Source organism: Corvus kubaryi, unplaced genomic scaffold (genome assembly GCF_017639235.1).
Source record: "Corvus kubaryi isolate FWS band 111438036 unplaced genomic scaffold, C.kubaryi_AGA036_p1.0 37334, whole genome shotgun sequence".
NCBI lineage: Eukaryota > Metazoa > Chordata > Aves > Passeriformes > Corvidae > Corvus > Corvus kubaryi.
In genome coordinates this window covers 16,985,065-17,006,411 of record NW_024581108.1, presented here as the reverse complement: position 1 = coordinate 17,006,411, position 21,347 = coordinate 16,985,065, and the positions used below count along the sequence as shown (strand labels likewise).

Genomic DNA, 21,347 nt, shown 5'->3' with positions numbered 1-21,347 from the left:
CTGCTCCGCCCCTGGGGCGGGGCAGGCAGCGCGCGGCGCCCCCGTGGAGGTGCCCGGTAGCGGGAGGGCTGGGGGAGCGGGGGATGGGATGTTCTCTCCGGGGCATAGGCCGCCAGCCCGGGCAGTCTCCGGTGCTTGCTGGGTTCTCGTAACGCCCGGTACTCGGTGCGCGTCCGCGCAGCAGCGGCTCAGTCGGGCTCCCGCCTGTGCTGCGGTCGAGCCCCGCAGCCCTTCGCCGTCTCCCACCGTGCGCTGACCCCGCGCCGCTCTCTTGGCTGCAGCGCCCGCTCCGCCGCCCGCCCGGCATTTCTTCAGCGACCCGGCTGAGGTCGGGGCCCTGCGCGGCAACCTGCTCGCCTGGTACGACCGATGCAAGCGGGACCTTCCCTGGAGGGCACTGGTAAGGCGAGACTGTGGGAAGCGGGGGTGGGGAGCTACTCACTCTACCCTAAGGGAGCCTGGCTGAAGCGACCACGGTATTTTTCCCTATGTGATGCATCCCTACCTGCATGGAAGTGCTCCCAGCTAGCCCTGGCTGTTTTGTGGTGGGTAGTCTGGAGCCAGTCCCTAGGTATAAAGAGTAAAAGCAGGGCACGCTTCTCAAACAACCTTCAAGAGGACTATTTATCTCTGGCAAGGTTAGTCTAGCTGTCTTTTAATCCTGTTTTGTTCCTGCCTCTATGAAACCCTGTAGCAGTGAGTGCTGCATGGAGAAGGTTTCCCATATATTTGTTTTAAGCCTGCTGGACGTTTTTTTAGAGCTCCTGCCTGGCCTGTGTTCAGCCTGGCAGCAGTGGCTTGAGGGTGATTGTGGTGCTGAGGGTGGGCATCAGCTTTACAGCATCTGTCTGAATGGTGGGAACTGCACAGCCCCTCTGTGGGATTTGCATCTGCCTCCAATTGCTTCCTGTGCAGGTGGGCTTAGGTGTAGGACAGTTCTCTATGGGATTTTGAACCTCATAAATAAGTCTCCATGTGGGATTTCATCAGCAAGATGGTGCTTTGGCTGTCACTTGATTACCCCCAGAACTTCTGAGTGCTTGGGGGAAATATTTTTTCTATTTCAGATTCTATTGCAGTGTTCAAAACACACCATGGATTGTTTTATTTTACATGCAGGTCCCCTCTGTGGTGGGGTCCTGTGTCACCTTGTTTCTCACACTTCATTTTCTTCCCCTTCCAGGCAGTGATGGAGCCGGATGCCGACAGACGGGGATATGCAGGTGAGGGATATGCAGGGACTGGCATTGTGAGGTGTGGCTTTGGGTGCCATACTTGGAATAAACTGCTTGAAGTGGCCATAAGAGCCACTGATTCCCCTCACAAGGCTCTGGGGGGTTGGAGAACCACCTTGGGCCTGGGGGAACTCCTGTGGGGCAGCATGTGGGGAAGGTGAGGGGTGGGAGGGAGTCCCATGAGCTGGATGCTGTGCAGTGCTTGTAGCCAGTGCTAACGTGGCCACAGCACGAAGTGTGGGTGGCGTTGGAGCCTCTGCTCTGAACCCCACCCTGTTCCCTGCAGTGTGGGTGTCCGAGATCATGCTCCAGCAGACACAGGTGGCTACAGTGATCGATTACTACAACCGCTGGATGCAGGTGACTGCTCCTTACAGAGTCCTGTGCCCACAGGCTGCCCCTTTTGGAGAGCTTGTCTACTGCCTGTGGCAAATCCCCAGTGGCAGAGCACAACTCTGCTTGTCCTTGACTTGTCCCTTTGCCTCTGTCCCGCAGAAGTGGCCGACTCTGCAGGCTCTGGCACAGGCGTCCCTGGAGGTGAGCATTGCTGGGACCGGATGCTCTCCTTGCCCTGTGGTTCTCCATTAACACCCTGCTGTGTCTCTTGGAGCAGGAGGTGAACGAGCTGTGGGCTGGCCTTGGCTACTACTCCAGAGGGAAGCGTCTGCAGGAGGCAGCAAGGAAGGTGCTGGAGTGGGGGAGAAGGGGCATTTCTAAACCCCTCTATGGCTGGTGCTGGCTTACGTCTGCCCTGCCTGGCTGGGGCTGTGCTGCTGGCAGGAGGCTGTAGAGGCTGGGATCCCATCTTCCCGTGGGCAAAATGGGTTACCTGCACACACCCACCCCAGCTGCTTCCCTGAGCTCAGCCCCTTCCCTGCCAGGTGGTGTCTGAGCTGGCTGGCCGGATGCCCAGGACAGCTGAGGACCTGCAGAAGCTGCTGCCGGGCGTGGGCCGATACACGGCGGGAGCCATCGCGTCCATCTCGTACGGACAGGTGAGAGCTGGGCATCAGTGGACACGTCTCCTCCTCTGCTACCCAGCCCCACTCCTGGCAGGGTCCTGCTGCTGGGTCTCACAAGCCAAGGGCTCCCCAGGGTTGTGCTTGGCTCTCTCCCCACTTTGGGATGCATCTCAACTCCCACCCAGCTTGGCCTGTGGGTTGGCCTCATGTGTGTCCCTCTCCATCCTGGGAGCACCCCAGCTCCCTTCTTTGTATGGAGCATATCCCAGTATGGTAACCCCAGCTCCGGGTCCCAGGCTACCGGCGTCGTGGATGGGAATGTGATCCGGGTCCTGTGCCGCCTGCGATGCATCGGTGCCGACTCCAGCAGCCCGGCTGTCATTGAACAGCTCTGGTAAGGGGAATGTTCTCTCTCTGTTTGGAGCTGTGGTAGTCATGGCCAAGGGCAGGATCACTCAGGAGCCTTGGGGAGCTGAGCCTGTGAAGGGAAACAGGCATGGGATATGGGAACTCTTGGGAAGTTGGTGCTGCTGGGAGAGGTGGTGAAAGGAGCTCTGTTGCCTGTGCCTACCTAGGAGCATCCCCCCTGACAGGCAGGAAGCAGGCAAAGCTCCTGGGATGCTCTCCCCACAGATCCCCGTGCCTCTCACTGCCATTTCTCCAGGGACATGGCCAATGTCCTGGTGGACAAGAGTCGCCCAGGGGATTTTAACCAAGCCTTGATGGAGCTGGGAGCAACTGTGTGTGTGCCCAAGGCCCCGCTGTGCGGGGAGTGCCCAGTGAAGCAGCACTGCCAAGCGTGGCGCAGGGTAAGTGTGACCCCACAACGTGGCCCTGAGGGTTTGCCATACCTGGGGACAAGGTGGGCTGGTGGATGAGCCTGTCCTCACTTCTGTCCCCCCTTGCAGGTGGAGAAGGAGCTGGCCTTCACCTCACAGAAGCTGTTTGGAAACCCCCCCAAAGTGCCTGATGTTGAGGACTGTGGTAAGCACGTGGGAAGATCTCGTAGCTCCAGGTCTGGGCCCTGCAGCAACTGTTACATTGGTATTTGCAGGTGTTGGGGACTGTCCCCTGTGCCCCCCAGCCACAGAGCCATGGGACAGCAGCCTGGGGGTGACCAACTTTCCCCGGAAAGCAGCGAAAAAGCCGCCACGGGTGATGCGAACAGCCACGTGTGTGCTGGAACGGGGGGGCTGCCACGGCGCCCCAGAATACCTCATTGTGCAGAGACCAAGCTCAGGTAATGGGGCTGGGCAGGAGGGAGATAAAAGCACCACAGCCCCTTCCCACCTGCATGAGGGATAGAGGGAGAGGCACTGGCTGCTGGGGTGGGGAAAGGAGCCCCTTGGGGCTGTGATGAGGCTCAGTGTCCCTGGATGTGTCCCTTGCTGTCTCACATTTTTGTCACGCCTCCTTCCCAGGTCTCCTGGCTGGACTCTGGGAGTTCCCAAGTCTCCCGTTGGCTCAAGATCTGCAGAAGGAGAGAGAGAGGGAGGAGCTGGCTGATCACCTTCAGGCGTGGATGGGGCGGCCCGTGGCAGCCAAAGGCCTGCGGTTTATCGGAGAGGTGAGCCTGGAGCTGGAGGGTTGCAGTGTGAGCCCCCTGTGCTCAGCCCTAGGGGATGTATCACACAAGATAAGGGTCTCCCTTCCCCACTGTCACCCCTCCCAAGCTCTACCCTACTCCTCAGAGCCCTGGCAGACTCAGTGCACTTTGCATCCCCCACTGCCTGCCAGCTGCCCATCTCATGTGTCTTTCCATCCCCTCACAGGTCATCCACATCTTCTCCCACATCCACCAGACATATGTGGTCTACTCCCTGCCCCTGGATGGGGACGTGACCCTGGACCCTGCCTTGTCCCCATCCCGCTGGGTGACAGAGAATGAGTTCCATGCCTCGGCTGTGTCCACAGCCATGAAGAAGGTATGGGGGGCACCTGGGCCTTTCCCCCTTCCCTCAGTTATCTTGAGAAAATCCCTGGAATCTCCTCCAGCTCCACGGAATCCATGTCCCAGCTCCAGGACCCTGCTGCTGTTCAGCTCTGGGTTCTCTTGTTCTTCCTTCAGGTGCTGAAAGTTCACGAGAAGCAGCGCAGGCAGGAGAGCAGCCCTGTCAAGGTGAGCAGTGCTCCAGGGTGCTGTGGGACAGCTTCTGGTGTGCCACACTGAACCCCCCTGGGCTTTGGGATCAGGCCAAGGAGCATCCCCAGCCCGTGGCAGGGGAACTTGCCTGACTGGCACTGCCCCTGGGTGTCCCTAGTACTCAGGGGGAATCCCTGGAGACCGTGGGGGCCCTTGGGGTCTGGTTTAGCCCTGCTGTGTCTCCTGCAGGGCTCTAAGCGGAAGCGCGGGGCAAAGGCACAGGGAGCAGGCAGCACCTGCCCTGGGACACAGCTCTCCCTCCACGCCTTTCTCCGGGCACCAACTGCCCCCTGAGGGCACCTTCCTCCTGTGACACACCAGAGCCCCACGCTGGGCTGAGTCCTGCCCGTGGCATGGCAATGGTGTCCCTGTGCTGCAGCAAGCCCAGGACACAGCACTGTAATGGTCTCCCAATCTTCCTTTCCCCTGCCTCCCCCATTGGAGTTGTACCTGGATGTGGCCACTGGTTCTGGATTAATCCTGGAGCCAGACTTGTTCTCCCTCCTTGGCCGAAGCCCTCCTGGGGCTATTCAGCCGTGTACTGGCACCACTTTGGCACCGTGGACTCAGGGCAGCAGGGGTTTCTCTCCAGTGGTGGGATGGCTGTGGCCACATTGCTCCTGCAGCCCTGTCCCCTTGCCTGCATTTCATCCACCAGCCAGCGACTGGGGATGCTGCTCTACCCTCCCTTGTTTTTAGTGGACCTGAAAATAAATCTCGAGTATGTGGGGTTTTTTAAGTGACTTTCTGTCTCTGTTGCACTGTGCTAGGCTGGGGGTGTTGGGCAGCCTGGGGTGGAACATGAAGATAGCCAACAGGCTCCTTACATCTGGGATGGGGAGAGCATGGATTTCTTCATTAATGCACCCAAGAGCCCCTTGGCTGAGCACTACCTGCTGGTGACCCCAAATAAGGCACCCAGAGCAGCCTTCCTGTAAGGGCAGGCATCAGCCCCCAAGGGGTGTGCAGCTCCTGTCCATGGGCTGCTCCTCCCTGGGGCTGCTCCCAGGGCTTTTTGTAGGGTTTTATCCTCCTTTTACATTTCTTTGTTAGGCTGCTCAGCACTGTTCATGCTGACTGTGGTGCACCCTTGCAAAGGCACAATGCTGGGGGCTGGAAGGGACAGGGGACAGTCCTGGCGGGGTGCAAGGGGCAATAACCTCAATTTTAGGGACAAGCCCACCTTGAGCAATGGAAATGGCCTTTTCATCCTTGCCTGGCAGTCAGCACATCTTAAATATGAGGATTAAAAACCCAAAGCAGTGCTTGTTAATTCTTTAATTGAGAGGAGCAAGAGGCCACCACTCGCCCCCCAGGGCTGGTCATGCTGTGGGTGGTCACTGCCAGTGAGAGGCCAAATCTATGGCCTTCAGATTATCCACTCCCCTCGGGCAGCCCCTCTTCCCTCCACGTCTGGGGAACCAGCACTGCTCTTGGCCATGCTGCAGGCTCAAGTCTCAATAAATTGGGACTCGAAACTAAGAAACTACGAAAAACTAAGAAACTAAGGCAGAAAGTTCTTCACACGTGGCCGATAAACACTGTGAACCCAGGGCAGGAGAGAATCACGCCCATCCTGGGGCATGCTCCCCTGAGTGTCTTGCTCCCACACTGAGTTGGCTCTAGATTGACCTGGAGCCATCCCTTGGTCCCTGCCCACCTGGGCCATGCCACAGGCCCCCACTGGGATCTCTATGGTCCTTGCCCCAGGGTTGGACTGGAGAGGATGGGGAGCTGAGGGAGGAGGACTGCAGTGTTGCACTACTGTTGCTGGTCCATGTAGACCTGTACAGCTTTCCACAGTGCCCGGATATTGCCTTCCCCGAAGCCCGGCGCGCCCCGACGGTCAATGAGCTCCAGGAAGAAGGTCTCCTCGGAGAAGATAGGATGGGTGAAGATCTGCATCAAATATTCCTGAGCAGGGCTCTCCGTGGCATCAGTGCCCAGCTGGCCCTTGTCCCCAGGCACTGTGGTGTCCAGGAGGATGCCAAGCTCTGCCAGCATGTGGGGATCCTGCCCGGCCCTCTGGATCTCCTCTGCTTTGCCCCCCTGGCTGTAATAGGTGGTGGGGGGTGTGAAGAACCGTGCCCCCCGCTGCTGCAGAGCCCTGGTCGTGCTGACAATGTCGGTGGTGCAGAGGCCGACGTGCTGGATCCCAGCCCCGCCGTGCTGCTCCAGGAACATGTCAACCTGGTTGGTGCCATTCTGGGAGAGGGACTCGGCAAAGACCAGCTTGCAGCCACGTGCTGGGGTGCCCTGGGTGCTCTGCAATGCAAGGAGCAGCATGCCCACCCCCTGCCCCCCCAGCACGTACCCCTCAGCTGGCCTCTCCTGGGCATTCAGATGGAAGCGGTGGAAGCCGAAGCAGCGCTGGTACCAGTCCAGAGCTGCCCGGGCACCGCCCCGGGGACAGACGTACGTGATGTGGTCGAAGTGTGTGATCTTGATCCCATCCCCTGTGGCTGAGGGGGCTCCTTGGATGGGCTGGAAGCCGGGCAGGAAGCGTCCCCGATAACAGGATCGGTCCAAAAGGGTGTGACTGATATTGCCCACGACTGAGCTCACCACCCCGTAGGTGACAGAACCACCGTCATCGCTTAGCTCAGTGGGGGGCACCAGCAAGGAGCATCCCTGGCTCTGCAGCTGCTTGCAGAGCCCTGGCACATCATCCACCTCGAAGCAGACGTTGGAGGCCGTGCCCAAGGCGGGCTGGGGGTCTATGTCATAGAGGAAATCCCGGGATGAGGTGCTGGCAGGTGCCAGGCGCTCGTTGACGAGGAAGATGGCAGATTCCCGACGCAAGGCCAGCTGCCGGACACACGATGTCTCCCGCATGGCCACTGGCTGGAAGCGAAAGGTGTTGGCCAGGTGCTGGGCCCAGCCCTGCCTGTAGGGCAGGTGGAGGGAGATGAAGCAGGGGCGGCTCAGTGAGGCTGCCATGGCTGAGCAGGCTGTGGGGAGGATGCAGGGGGTCAGGGGGGCTGCTGGCCCAGGGGAGAAGCCACTCCCACACCTTGCACAGAGCCCACCTGTGTTTGCAAGCACAGATGCAAATGTGTGTAAACTCACACCTTTTAATTGTGAGTATTTTAAAAAAGTGGGTCTCTGCCCAAGGATGCCAAGCTATCCTACCAGCCCTTCGCTCTGCTGCCCTGTGCCTGAGGTTCCAGAGGAGGAAAGCCTCAAGCCCTGGCTGCAGCCCAGAGGGTCCCCTCTGGAGCCCTGTGTCCTTTGGGAGTGCCACAGGGAGGTCAGCAGGGATTCCCGGTGCAGGAGTTGTGCTGCATGTGTAAGCAAGATTATGGGGACAAGGGTTGTGGTGGGAATGTCCTGTACCAGGAACATGGAGGTTGGACTGGTAAACATGGAGCAACACACTGGTTACACCTAAAATGTTCCTGTGCTGCCCCAGCGCCTGTCACGTGTGTCCCATGAATGGAGGGGGGCAGTGGGGTCTCGACAGGCTGATGTGCCCTTCCCCTCCCCAACAAGGCCATGGAGCCACCATGCTCTTTGCAACAGGCTGGGAACAATGACCTTGCCCTAGGGGCACAGAGGAAGGACACTTCGGCCAAGGGACCCTCCTCCCCAGCCATCCAAATAGCTGTGACAGTCAAGGGGGAAAAAAAGATCTGTCCAAAACCCCGATCGGCATCACCTCTCCAGGGCATCCCACTGAGGCTTCCCGACTCCATGGCATGCACGAGCCGCCCTGGCCAGACCCCACAGGTGTGCAGTGGGCTGGGGGCCACACACCCGCTGAAATATTCCTTTTCACCTGCCTCCTGAAAAGCGTGTGCACAGAGCTCTCCCCGCTCCTTCCCACCAGCCCAGGGCGGAGGGACCGCGTGGGGCCGCGGTGCGCACATGGGCATGGGACAGCATTCCTTCCTCCCGGCCCTACTTCCCGCTGCGCACCGCGGCACCGGCACCATCCCCGCTCCGCTCCCGCCGCCCCCGCTCCCCGCGCCCGCCCCGCCACCCCCGTGCCCGCGGGGCCCCGCTCGCCCTCGGGCTGCGGCTCACCGGGGTCAAGGCTGCGGGCGAAGGGGACGCCGGGCGGGGCGGGCCCGGGGGCGGTTCAGTTCGCTCCTCCCCGGCATGCAGCAGGCACGGCGGGCCGGGCACGGCGCCGGCACTGCCCGGGGGCGGCGGGGCGGCCGCGGGAGCGCAGCCGGCGGGGGATCGGGGGGCTCGCCCGGCCAGGGACGGGGCCGGCACCGGCACATGGAGAACGCGCTGCCCGCTGCGGGTGCCGTGGTTCGTACCGAGCCCGGCGGTGCCGGGCTGCGTTTGCGCGACGAAAAGCTGCCCAGGCTGAAAACCGCAGGCACCGCGGCTCGGGATGAGCCAAGGGAGGAGGGGAGCGCCTGCCAGGCGGTGGCTGGGGCTCCCTGGGGCACAGCTCATGTCTGCAGGGTCATTCCCGTCAGCCCGAGTCCCAGGACATGAACTGGGGAAACGTGTCCCTGCTCAGTGCTGGGCGCTTCACCGTGTCCGGAGTACCCGGTGGGGACGTGGGGGGAGCAGCGTCCGGGAGGGGAGGGAGGGGGCTGGCAGCTCTGGGGAAGGTCCGGTGTCAGTCATGAGATGGGGCTGCTCACCAATCCAGCCCACGGCCCCACATCCTTGCAGACACCTCTGAGACCCTCTGGCCCCCCAGCAGCGATCCCCTCTCCACCTGCTCTTTTCAGACGAATCCCCCCTCTGTGTGGCTGGGATCATGTTCTGCCCCCGCTGTGACTGTGCCTGCTGCCCTTCCCTGCCTTATCATGTTTTTGTACACATCCCAGGTACAATAAACTGCTCAAATATTTGCAGAGATGTCCTTGTGCTGCCAGAGTGGTGAGCTCCTCTTGTTTGGTTGGGGGGTGGAATCCAGTGTTGCTGTGATTTCCCAAGGGAACACCGACACCACCACAGCCCCAGTATGGGGCCGGACAAGAGGCATAGGACCGGACACTGGGGGGTTGCTGTGGAGCCAAGCTTGGCCTGAGAGTGGCCATGGGCACAACAGAACAGCACGGCCTTTGGGGTGACACCCCACAGGGCAGGGAGCTCCAGCACCCTAGGGTGTGAGGGAGGCACCATCTTTTTGGCTGCAGGGTGACAGAGGCTGCACTGGTGGCTCCTGTGGGACCTTGTGCATGGGTGGCGCTGTTCGAGGTCACCCCACAGTTCTGCAAGCCTTTGGTGTAAGCAATGCTTGGCAATGCCCCCAGCCCTCCTGTGCCTGGGAGGTGTGGAGCGGCTGTGTCCGTCTCTTCCCTGCAGCACCGCCTGTCACCCTCCGGCGTCACCCCGGCACCAGGCACCGCCTTGCCCCAGCACGGCTTGGGCCGGGCTGTGGCAGCAGCACCCCGAGGCCACATGGCACCGACGGGGACAGTGCCTGCCTTGTTGCTGTCCCCTCGAGGCAGGCGGTGGCGGCCGGGGCGCAGTCCCCGCTCCAGCCAGGCTCTTCTCCTCCCTCCTGGGCGGGGAGAGTGGACAAGAGATAAAAGGGGGACCAGGGCCAGCTGGAAGCTGCTGAAAGCTGCTGGGGCCGGGAGCAAGGGAGGACGGCAGCGAGGAGAAGTGCGGTATCGAGGGCTCGTTCTCGCGGGGTAGAGGGCCGGGAATTGGGGGCACATCCACCTTGACCAAATCCTGCATCTCCCTGCTCCTTCCCCAGATCATCCCTCCCAGACCCATATCCTCCCCCTTGCCCATTAAATGTGCTGGATACTAGAGGAATGGGGAATATCTTGGGGTGGGCAGGGTTAGGGGGCTGTGAGAGGAAGGGGCTTCAGACAGATGTTGGGACTCAAGGGCTTTAAAGGCTCTGTGTACCCCCAAAGCACTTTGTGGGGCATCAAGGACTCTCAAGGTGACCTGAAGGTGAAACCATCTCTGTCCGTGTAACTGCTCACTGGTGGCTGAGATGACGAGGGCTGTATCCCGGCTCCCTTCTGGGGTAAAGACGGCCCTCTGCCTGGGGTTGGGTTTGTTTTGTGGGATCAGAGAAGTGGAGAAGGCCCATAGGAGGAGGAGCACCTTCATCTCTTGATGTATGGAGTGGGTGTTCGCTGCCAGGGGAGAACAGGATGCTGTGGCACTGGGTGTCCACAAAAGATGGTAGCAAGGAGCTGGGTGCTCCAATTCCCCACCTCATCCCCCTTTCCTTGCCCCCTGGGGTGGGGGTCCTGGCTCCCAGTGCCAGGACCAGGCCAACACTGCCCACCAGTCCTTGTGTGCCCTGGAGCAGGGTGCAGGGAGACAGTCTGGGGTTGCAGTGGATCTGGGAGGAGAATAACACCCCATGTCCCCCTGCCAGGGCCGGGGTCCAGGATGGGGGGGCTGCTGGTGCTGGCCCTGGCCACCTGGCTGGGGCTGGCCTCGGCCTCCGAGGAGGCAGCCGACAGCAGCCGGATCTGCCAGGAGGCACCGGCATGGACCATCAATGGCTCGAGCCCCATGGAGGGGGAGGCAGGGCAGGTGACGGTGGTGGCCCTGCTGAAGGCCAGCTGACAGTTCTGCCTGAGGCAGGCCCACAGGTGAGCCCCGCTCCCCCTCCCCAGAACAATCCCCGCCGCCTCGGGAGCGCATGGCAGCCCCCTGCGCCGGGAGCCCCTCCCAGCGCCTCCTTCCCGCAGCCTCGGGGGCCTGCGGGAGCGGCTGGCCCGGCAGGGCATGGCCGATGTGCGCTACATGATCGTCAACGAGAAGGCGCCGCTGTCCCGCGCCATGCTGCCGGAGCTGGAGCGCCATGCCCCGCCCGGCGTCCCCGTCTTCCAGCCGGAGCAGGAGGACCCTGACGTCTGGCAGGTCCTGAGGGGTGACAAGGACGACTTCCTTGTTTATGACCGGTGAGTGTCCCCCGACTCGCCTGAGGCTTTTCTGGGCATTACAGAGCGTTTGATGGGCTTCCAAAATCTCCCCTCATGACTGGGCTGTGGGGACTCCAGTCCCCCATCTTGAGCCAGGCCATGGCTTCTCCCCTCAGGTGTGGCCGCCTGGCTTTCCACATCCAGTTGCCCTTCAGCTTCCTCCACTTCCCCTATGTGGAGGCAGCCATCCGCTCCAGCCACATCAAGGACTTCTGTGGCAACTGCTCCCTCTACCCCAACACTACCCAGGAGGTAAGAGCTGGAATGCTCGCTGGAGCTGGGATGCATTCTGTCCTCCAGCACTACACATCAGCAAAAACAATCTTATCTCCGTGTTGGGGAGGGGTTCCAGATTGGCAGCTGCCCTCGGCTGTGTTTGAGAGGGAAGGTGATGAAAGGTCTGGAATAAGGGCACGTAAATAGGTCAGAGCTTTCCAGTTGAAAAGGAATTGACTAAAGGGGTCATATACCAGGTCTGGGAATGCTAACTAGGACTGTTCTGATATAAGAAAGGGGCAGGCAGTGGATGCAGAGGTGGCAAGCTCAGAGCAGAGAAAAGGGTGTAGCTCTGAGCTTGGAAGGTGATTAGTCACTTCCCAGGAGAAAAATACATCCAGAAATACTAAATGCAAAGTCACTTTTCTGGACCATAGACAGCTTGAGCCAAGGGACACTGGTGTAGAGGCTTGTGCCCTGTGTGCTCCAGCCTCTCCTCTGCTCCCTGTGCCCTGGGTCAGGGCTGGAGAGCCTTTGCTCTGACCCACAGTTTTCTGTATGATGGATGCTGGTCTGCCTTCTTCCCAGCTCAGAGCTGTGCTCCCAGGCTTTCTGCAGGGCTCTGTGGGCATTCACATACCACACCAGTCCTTCCTTGTGTTACTTTCCTCAGGCTAACAGTACCACAGCGGGTCATGCAACCCCGAGCTCACCTCCTGAACACGAGGGGATGGAGTCAGAGACCCCCATCCACCAGCACAAGCCCCTCCATCCTCACCACCATGACGAGGTCAGCAGCAAGAGAGACACAAACCCAACTGAGGACCACAAACCTGCTACCCATGCTCACCACCACCATGGAGACCATGGCCAGCTCCATCACAAGGGGAAGAAGCAAAAGGAGGGGGATGAGCATTAAACCAGGCTGGGCAGCCTCGCAGAACCCAGTAGTGTGCAGACCACCCCAACTCACTTCACAGAGGCATGGAAGGACTTGCTTTGGGCTGCTGGTCACCAGCAGTGCTGGTTTAACAACTCCCTCCAGCATCCCTCGTGTGGGTTGCACTCCTACGCTGTGATAGGGATGGAAATTCCCCTTGGACCCTGCTCAGTGCTGCATTTTCAGCCCCATGGCTCAGTTCTGAGCCTTCCTCTGCCACTGCCTGCCTTTCTGTGCTCAATGAAGCCCGCTGTGCAAACCAGGAGGTCTCTGGTCACTGCTGGCTGACACTGCACAGAGCAGCAGGGTGGGGGTGGAGGGGCCAGAGCTGGGATGGGAGCAGCACTGCCGGCACCCTCTGCCCATCTAGACACCCATGGATGTCCTGGAATGCCTGGGTGTCCTGGCCAGTGAGCGAGGGGAAGGACAGTGTGTGCCCCGCAGGACGTGGTCCCAGGGGACTGAGGGCACGAGGAGCAGTGGCATGTCGCAGCTCCCCATGGTCCAAACCCTGTATCCCCACAGCTGTCACATCCTGGGCACCCCCCAGACCGTGCACACGGGTATGTGCAGTGGTGGTGGGTGGCCGCAAGATGGTGGCCTTGTCCCCTCTTGGAGACCCAGGGGCTGTATCCAATGGGCACAGCCCGAGGAGGACAGGGTGAGGATCCGGAGGTCTCTCCTGAGGGTAAGCGAGGTAGGAGGGCAGTGTGGATATCCGGAGTACGAATAAAACCTCTGTGAAGTGATCACTGCTCAGTCTGGCCTCTGCTGGGCCCAGAGAGGGCGGGGGTCTTGCTCAGCTGGGCACGGGGGGGGACACAGGGCTGGATGTAGACCCCATGATGCAGCAGCTGGTGATGATTTACATCCCGTGAGCAGGAGCTGGAGGCAAAGGGGTTGAAAACCAAAGAGACCCCATCTCTTCCTATCTTCTGGCTGCCTCCCAGGATGGGAGCCCAGGACATTAACACTGTGCTGCTTGGAGGATGTTTGGCTCAGCACCTCCATGCCTGGCTTGTGGGTGTGATGTTGGGGTGCCTGCCCCAAGCTGCTGCTTGTTCCCACATGCAGTCCAAAGTCACCATGGGCATCTTGTCCCCAGTGCCCAGACCAGTCCCCACTGCAGGCACATCGTGGGGCTTCCCCAGCCCTCAGGCAGGTGGGTGCTGTTTCCCTGACAGGCAGTCATGCCTGCCTGCAGCTTGGAGTGCCCCAGGCCTGTCTCTTCCCTTTACTCCAGCTCCATCCATCATCCCACACTGCCCCACTCAACACCTCTCTAGGCCCCACTTCCTGAGTGGGGAGCAAAGAGATGTTTTTCTGCTCAGTGTTACATGGTGGTGTGTCCTGCTGCTGGATTTCTGCACCCTGTCTCTGATGGAGGATGCTCTGCACCGCGACTGGGACAGGAACCAGGGTGAAAAGGAGCTCTTCCTCATGGGGATGAGAACAATGGGATCAGATGTGTCTTTCTCACCAGCCAGGGTCTCCCACGGGGTGCTGGCTTGAGACCCTGCTCCCCCTCCTCCATCTCTCCTCCCCCTGGCTCCTCTACCTGCTCCCAGTAGCCTGCAAGGGCACCTCTGTCTGCTGCTCCTGCCATCAATATTGAGGTTATCTTTTTCTTCTGGCAGCTGCTGTAATTGAAACAAAGCAGGCCGGGCCTCACGGGCTCGGCTCCTCTCGCTCATTTTGCCGGTGCTGCTGAGACAACTAATTCATCTTATCGATGCATGGTTGGCCTCTTTTCCACCAGATCCAGGCAGAGCGGTCTCCCCGCCACAGCTGGTAGGAGCAGGCTGTGTTCCTGTGGCGTGCTGCTGGGTGCTGCTCTTATCCAGCCTCTGGTCCTTGGCTTGCCTTAGCTGGGTGCTGGCCACCAGCAGGAGATGCCAAAGGAGCCAGTCGGGGGAAGAGGTGCAGACTGGAAGGATGGTGATGACTTTTGTCTCTTTCTTTGGCCTTCTGATGCATTATCAGCACTTGTGTTAAATTCCACATCCTTTCCTTGTGCAGCTCCTAAAGGAGGTGCAGGAGTGCCAAGGAAGTGACAGGTAATGAGTGGGGCATATATGGATTTGCACTCCCTCACTGATGACCAGTTCTGCCACTAGCCGTGGCAGAGAGAGGGATCCCATCTGGTGCTGGGTGTGTAGTCCAGTGCAACAGCTACCATTTGATCACCTCCCAGCAGACAAATTTCTGGCCCTGAAAGCTTGGGTGGGCATTTTGCTGTGGGTAGAGACATTGAGGTATGGGAAAGAGCTGTGACATCGTTTGGGTGAAGTCCTACATGACTGAGTAGTGGCAAAGGTTTAGAGTGAAGCTGATGCTATTCCACATATTGTTATCCAAAGACTTGAAGGGTTTGGGGTTCCGTGCTTGGGGCCCCTGTGGTATCATTCACCCCTGAAAGCTGCTAGAAACCTGTAGCTCTGCAAATCCTGTGTCAGTGTCTGTACTCCTGAGACGCTGAGGGAGAGCTTTGCTCTGGGTGGAGTGGAGAAGAGGTGTTTTGGGGGAGGAAACAGGCTCTCTACATCACCGATGTCTTGGAGAGTGATGGTGTTAGTAGAGTCAGAGAGCTTCAAGGAATCCTCACCTGTTGGGGGGCTGGCTCAGCTGGGGGGTCAAGGGCCAGAAACAAGGGCTGGCTTCAGGTCCTGACAGTGCCATTCCTCGGTACCCTGTTATCTGTGGCTGTGCCACCACCCTGGAGGAGGGTGCACCATGGTACCCTGGTACCCGTGTCTGTGCCACCATCCTGGAGGAGGACAGATGCCAGTTTCACATCACATGAAGCCTTGGCCCTATGTGCTGCTCCTGCTGAGGGCCAGGCAGATCCTCTCAGGAAAGGAGGAACAGCCAGTCCTAATGTCAACAGAGGCCTCTTGTGCAGCGATGCTGTGTCAAGAAGAGGAATGGGTCCCTCCTCCTCCGCCCATTCATCTGGCAGCCGGGGTTGGCGTGCTGCCAAGCCAGGCTGCTTTGGAAACATTTCATTGAGGAGGCAGCTGAGCCTAGGAAAACAGAATGAAAATATACAGAGGGATCACTGTTGTTAGGCAAAATAAATGCAGGCGGCTGCATTTCTGTCTCCCAAGTTCAGCCCAGCCGGGCCCCTCTGGCTTCTACGGGGTCAGGGTGGCTGCTGCTGCCTGGGGATGGCAGCCATCTATCTCCATTGTGGCTTAGGAGCTGGGGAATGAGGCTTGGAGAGATCATCTGTGGCTTTGGCCAACTTGCTGATGACCCTGGTGAAGAGGCCCAGACTCATCTTGGTGTAGCATTGCCCAAGGAGATGGGACAGAGCAGAGAAACAGCAGCACGGATGAGCCAGCAGCAGTGACTAGTGGTCCCTGCATGGCCACCAGTGCAGGGGGGTCGATGGAAGCGATGCAGGGGCTGCAGAGGTGAGTCAGATTTTGGCCATGTTCATTCCCATCTCCCTCTTCAGCATCAACCATGGGACCAGGCTGGGCAGGAGGCCCCCCAGCAGGACAGAGTCCATTCCCTGGGTTTTCAAAGCCCAGTTGCTTGGCATGCCCCATCTTCTGTCTGCTGGCAGAGGGAGAGCAGAGTCATCCCAAAGCAGTCCCCAGGGACAGAGGGTGGAGGTGCCTCTCTGACTTCTGAGCAAAGCTGCGTACAACAGGTTTGCCTCTCTTGTTGTTTCCTTCTACAGTCTCTCTCCTTCCTCCGAAGGCCTTCAAGCCACTCCATGGCCATTTGATGACCTATGAGAGACCCATCCCAGCTCTTTCCCTCCCTCCTGGTGGGTCCAGAGTGGTTTGGGGGAGGCATAGCTGGAGCCCCAGCCCCATGGAATACCAAAGCTCTCACCCCAGCACGGCCTTCTGTGGCTTCGTCTCCTTTCTTTGTCCATCCAGCACAGTCTGGTTCTGTTATTTACAGCTTACATCAGGGGGTTGAAAGAGCCCAGTGTGAGCAGAAAAAGCCCAACCCACACTCTGGGAGAAACACATCTCACCAGCCCAACTCATGCATGGATTTGCAGCACAGGGCAGGTGCCCAGGGCTGAGACTGGATCTTGCCCTGGTCCTTGTGTTTGTAGGAGCTTTGCTAAAATTCAGGCTCCCCTCCTGCCAGGAAAGCAGACAGCAAGACAATCCTTTTTTGCCATGTGAAGGGTGTTTTGAGGGGTGATTGTGTCTCTCTCCACATGCCTCTCCTGGGGACAGGTTGGGTGCGATGCTGGCTTCCCAAATCCTGCTGTTGATGGCCTGGGATGATGGCAGATGTGACAGTGATGGCCCTCACGGCACCTGAGGAACCACAGCTTGGTAGAGCTGCCAAAATGCCTGACTCCAACTTCCCACCCAGCCGGACCCTGCGATCCACTCGCGTTCCAAAGCCAGGGCAGACCCCATGCTAAAGGCTAACCAGAAACATTGTTTACCCCTTGCTTTGTCATCACTTATTCATACTCTTGTAGCCTGAAAAATGATTTTCTGTTTATTTTAGCATCCCTAATTAAGGGGAAGGAACTTCAGTGGCTGAAAGGGGGGTGCAGTGGCCCAAGAGGGCTGTTTTCTGCTGAGCTCAGCCCTGACAGCCAGCCTGGCTGGGATGGACATCTCTCCAGTGCGGGACTGAGTAACTTTCTGGAGCACTCTGTGCTTTTAGACTTCGTGCTGGAGAGGTGGCTGTTCCTCCTGGAAGCCAAGGGTCTTCGCCCAGCAGCTCCTCTGTGCTTAATTGCTGCCTGCACAGCAAATGCGTTTGCTGGAAGGGTGCTGAAATCTCCGTGGCAAGACAGAGGCTCAGCACTTTGCTGATCGTACAGGGGCTGGAGGAAGGCAGCCCTGGCAAGCCAGAAATGTAATGTCATGTGTGGGGGAGAGAGGGAACAACAGCTTCCAACAGCCAGAAGTCTCTGTCTGGGTACAAGGGGGAGTCTGGGTCTGCACCATCCCAGCCTGAGCAAACACAGGGACACACAGGCAAGTAGAGCTGTTCCTGGATCGATGTGAGGGTGAAAACAGCCATCCTACATTTGATCTTGGAATTCAGCCTGTGCTTGGAGAGGGGAGATGGTACTTTCAGTCCTTGCATTTCTCTTTTGAGTACACAGACAATTGCAGTCACACCTGAAGGAGGTCTTTGAGCTTGTCAGTTCTGGAAAGTTTCATAAAATAACTGGCTGGCTAGCAAAAAGCCACTTTATTAGAGTCCCTGCTGGAAGAGGAGCACAGCAATAACTCAGCGCTAATGAATCAGTGGAGAATCCACAGGGGATTTGAACGGTTTGACAGCAAAAACCTCCAACTCCAGTCTATGCTTTGTTGGAGACCTTACTAGGCACTGGAAAATCTAAAAATGGTGCTCAACTCCACAGGCAGCCAAATCAAGGTGTTTCTCCTCTTGCTTGCAAGGCCAAATATTTCATAAGACAATGCTCTCTGTCTCTTCCTGGACATTGGATCTACAAGGATGCTAAGGAGTAACAGTCCTGGCCAATGGATTCCTCTGCTCCCAAATGCATTAAGGCAGGGGAGCTACAGTTATTCCCTGTGTCCTTTCCCTTCTGCCTCTGCTCTGAACAGCATCAACAACACAGGAAAGGCAGAAGCAGCCACACTTCCAGTGAGTACCGTATGATGGAGGCTGCAGCAGGCAGCTTGGCTGCTGATAAGCCTGTCTTTCGCTGCCTCAGAGCAGCAAATCCTCTGGGTGGCTGGAGCAGGAACTTGGTGTCTTCCTGCACTCTACTATCCTGTTTCTTTCCCATCGTTAATGGGCCATAAAGCTTCTTCTGCCCTTGTATATCTTCATCTGCCACCACAGGACTTCCCTGGTGCTCCCTGGGCCTTGCAAAGCTCTGCTGTCATCTCTAAAGGCTCAGGCAGTGTCATTCGTGTTAGTGAGGGCACAGCATTGACTGTTGGGAGTCAAAGCAATGTCAAAGCAGCATGGGAGCATCCAAGAGAGGGGGGAAGATGTCCAGGGAAAGGCAGTCTTTTTGCTGAGGATGAGGTTTGGGCACAGTGGGGAGAGAGAAGAGCAGCTGTGCAGGTGAGAGCACCCAAGGAGGTGACATCCCCTTAGGCTGAGATGTGGCACCAGCCATCACTTACCTTGACTGCCATAAAACAAAGCACAGGTTCCAGGAAGCCTGCAGAGGCATCTCATCAGCATCCTTGTCCTCTCTCCTTTTTATAGTCCTTGAATTTAGTTTCTAGTAAGATGAAAGCAGTTTTTCTTACTCCACAGCACCTGCATCTTAAAGCTGGACTTCTGATTGAGCTGGCACCCAAAGAATTTCCCAGGATATTGCATTGCATTGCTGCCTGACTGTGGTCTAAAGCCTCAGGGGCTCCAGCCCCTTTGGTCAGTCAATTTTCTAGCCAGGGACTCAAAAAAATTTACTTCCTGGAGCCAACAGGAGAAATCAGCACTTGGTGGATAACACCAGTGGTCAGGCCTCTGGCTGGAGTTGGTGGGTTGCAGCATGGGCAGACCCTGACCAAACAGCCTTGAAAACAAGAGGAGAACCAGGGCTGCCAGTGGTAGAGGCTCAGCAAATGGCCGGGCTCAGGAAAGCGTGCAGTGAATTATTGATGTACCTGGTTCCAGGCTCTGAGTGAGCAGCATCAGGGGCTGGGCGGGAAGCTGACATTTTGCATCCTTCCCCAGGGAGAAGAGGTCTGTCCATGTTCCCTGGGAGGAGAAGAGCTCTCCCCCTTGCAAAATTCAAGGCAGTAATGAAAGGTACAGGGAAAGATGGGGAGGAATGGGGAGCAACAAATGTTCCGAATGAAGAGAGAGAGGAAAAATAGATTGGTTTGTCTTTGAAATAACATGCTAACCCCCCAGAGACAGGCTGGCCAGCCACTGCACCGACCTTGCTTTGATTTGAGTCTGGATTATATGTTTTATGCAGTGAAAAGTCAGCTCATTGGGAATGAATAACATCCCTGCTTGGGCTGAAGTCTAAAATCCTCTTTATTGGCACTGTCTGGGGACGACGTAAGTAAGGACACTCAAGGTTGTCACTAGGTGAGCTCTGCAGCGACTGGTGAAAGAGGGACCAGACAAGCTGGGCTGCTGTGTCCCAGCTCTCATGCAGGCTCACCCTCTGCCTGAGCAGCCCTGGCAGCTGCAGGGAGGCACAGGTGCCAGCAGAAATTCTGTGACACCAGAGCCCACAGCTTCCATCATCAGAAAAGCTTGAGATTGCTGGACTGCTCTCTGCCAGGAAGGTGTGCTCCACCTTGGGCCAGAAGGGTGCTTTGGGATGGCCCTGTGAGGTCCCTCTGTGCAGCCAGGGAGGGGCAGAGGTGGACAAAGCCCTTCTTCTCACCCCAGGACCTGTCACCACAACAGCAAGCAGAGGTGATGGGCAAAATGCAGTGCTCCTGTGGCAAGTGCTTCCTGTCGCAACAAACTCTTACAGGGAGCAAAATGGCCTTCAGGGTTAAAGAAATGGGGACGTGATTCCTGGGGAAAATCTGTGTGTAAACAAATCTATGTGCAGCTGCTGCCCCAGGCCAGTCCCTGCCACTGCTAGCACTCATTACTTTGAACAAGACCGACGGCAGCAAGGAACACCTCAGCCTTCAAGGAAAACCTCTTCCTGACCTTCATCGATTAGCTTGTGGCTTACTCTCTAAAATGGAGATCTCGCATTGCAGTAGCTCTGTCTGCTCTCACCACCCGCCTGAGACCTGATTCCTTCCCTCCGTGTCCTGCGGAGGAGACCTTGGGCTTGGAGGTATCTCGTGGCAGAGCAAAGGCACATAATTATTTCCTGTTCCCTAATTGCGTCGCCCTGTTATTCCAGGAAATGTACTCTTGCTCTGTCAGTAAGAATAAATAGGAGATCTCTGCAACAAGGGAGTAACCGGTAATGGTTTAGATGTGACTGAACTGCAGATAGGAAGGAATCGGTCTTGGATTCTCAAAGCACTGAGAATAATAGCAAGAAAACTGAACTCGGAGACCTGTGAGCTCTGCTCTTCCTCAGAGGTCTGTGACTTAAATTTAGACAGGACACAAAAACAGGAATGTATTTCTGGGGAAAATCTTGGAATGGTGTCCTGCTGGACACAGCAGCAAAACGATGGCAGGGTGTAGAGGCCCAGAGAAGTGGACTTCAGTTGCCAGAGCCCTCTCACCATCAGCCCTGCACTGTGCCAGTCCCAGGGGTGCTGCCATCACTCCTGGCTGAAAGCAGATGCTGGCAAAGAGTCAGCTCCCTGGATTTTGGGGTGCCAACTCAGGCAGTATGTGCTGAATATATTCATACGTCCCTTTAATGTAATCCCACCTGAGAGCACAACAGAGCTCCTGGGAGCCAGCAGTACCTATGTTTTTCATCTCCTCCCCCAAAGGCCATGTGTGCTACAGGACCTGGCGGTTCCTGTACCCGAGCACCCTGCTGTGATGCGTGGGACGAGCATCTTCACTACAGGGCTTTAAAAGAAAAAGCAAACCCTGATTCCCATGGAGGGGCAGGGCACTGCTGTCTGCTCTGTTACTCGATGTAAAGTCGTAGGTGATTACAGGTGAGGCTGGGTAACCAGTGGGTCAGACTGGGCGCTGGAGCCGGGCACCGCCGGGCACGCAGCAGGAGCAGTGCCAATCCCGCCGACACCCCCGGGGCAATGCTGCCACCTCCAGCGCCGCCGTACCCCTTTGTCTTGCTGGTCCAACTCAGGCTCCTGGCGCTCGGATGGCCCGCCAGCCCCTCACTCACCAGCTCCGTGGGGACCCATAGCCGCGGGGCTTTCTCCTCCGAGCACGGGGGGCACAGCGTCCCTTGCGTGTCCCCCTCCCGCCTGGGGACACGGCCAGGAAGACAGCGGGCGGTGCCCAGGGCAATGCCCTCACCACGGGGGGAGCCGGGCAGGTGCCTCAGGCAGCAGCTCCCCGACGGGCGGCGGGGGCGGGCGGGGGGCTGCGGAGCGTCCCGCCCCGGCGGGGCCGGTTCCCGGCCGGCGGGACCACCCCCCCCCC

The 21,347-nt window shown here is 58.2% G+C and overlaps 3 protein-coding genes across 7 annotated transcripts; 2 read left to right on the top strand and 1 right to left on the bottom strand.

The window, feature by feature from the left end:
* Positions 1 to 32: 32 nt before the first annotated feature.
* Positions 33 to 5,083, top strand: MUTYH (mutY DNA glycosylase). 3 transcript variants are annotated; one of them, XM_042030564.1, is made up of 15 exons: positions 33 to 49; positions 282 to 400; positions 1,184 to 1,223; positions 1,522 to 1,595; positions 1,731 to 1,772; positions 1,849 to 1,920; positions 2,117 to 2,230; positions 2,494 to 2,591; positions 2,862 to 3,006; positions 3,106 to 3,181; positions 3,252 to 3,437; positions 3,619 to 3,764; positions 3,970 to 4,122; positions 4,266 to 4,316; positions 4,530 to 5,083. In XM_042030564.1, the coding sequence occupies exons 3-15, from the start codon at positions 1,190 to 1,192 to the stop codon at positions 4,632 to 4,634; spliced, it is 1,296 nt and encodes a 431-aa protein (XP_041886498.1). In that variant the 5' UTR covers positions 33 to 49; positions 282 to 400; positions 1,184 to 1,189; the 3' UTR covers positions 4,635 to 5,083. The 3 variants fall into 3 exon arrangements, with proteins under 3 accessions (XP_041886498.1, XP_041886497.1, XP_041886496.1); XM_042030563.1 differs by lacking the exon at positions 33 to 49 and having other exon boundaries at positions 75 to 400; positions 2,383 to 2,591; positions 3,106 to 3,178; XM_042030562.1 differs by lacking the exon at positions 33 to 49 and having other exon boundaries at positions 76 to 400; positions 2,383 to 2,591.
* A 520-nt stretch (positions 5,084 to 5,603) lies between these two features.
* HPDL (4-hydroxyphenylpyruvate dioxygenase like) lies at positions 5,604 to 8,450 on the bottom strand. The gene is made up of 2 exons (XM_042030565.1): positions 8,367 to 8,450; positions 5,604 to 7,291 (listed from the first exon to the last, which is right to left on the bottom strand). The coding sequence occupies exon 2, from the start codon at positions 7,278 to 7,280 to the stop codon at positions 6,102 to 6,104; it is 1,179 nt and encodes a 392-aa protein (XP_041886499.1). The 5' UTR covers positions 7,281 to 7,291; positions 8,367 to 8,450; the 3' UTR covers positions 5,604 to 6,101.
* Positions 8,451 to 9,815: 1,365 nt separating this feature from the next.
* On the top strand, positions 9,816 to 13,114 carry LOC121665790 (selenoprotein Pb-like). Of its 3 annotated transcripts, none has more exons than XM_042030560.1 (5): positions 9,816 to 9,917; positions 10,657 to 10,876; positions 10,976 to 11,188; positions 11,326 to 11,461; positions 12,099 to 13,114. In XM_042030560.1, the coding sequence occupies exons 2-5, from the start codon at positions 10,671 to 10,673 to the stop codon at positions 12,342 to 12,344; spliced, it is 801 nt and encodes a 266-aa protein (XP_041886494.1). In that variant the 5' UTR covers positions 9,816 to 9,917; positions 10,657 to 10,670; the 3' UTR covers positions 12,345 to 13,114. The 3 variants fall into 3 exon arrangements, with proteins under 3 accessions (XP_041886494.1, XP_041886493.1, XP_041886495.1); XM_042030559.1 differs by having other exon boundaries at positions 9,821 to 9,922; XM_042030561.1 differs by lacking the exon at positions 9,816 to 9,917 and adding an exon at positions 9,927 to 9,946.
* Positions 13,115 to 21,347: the final 8,233 nt, after the last annotated feature.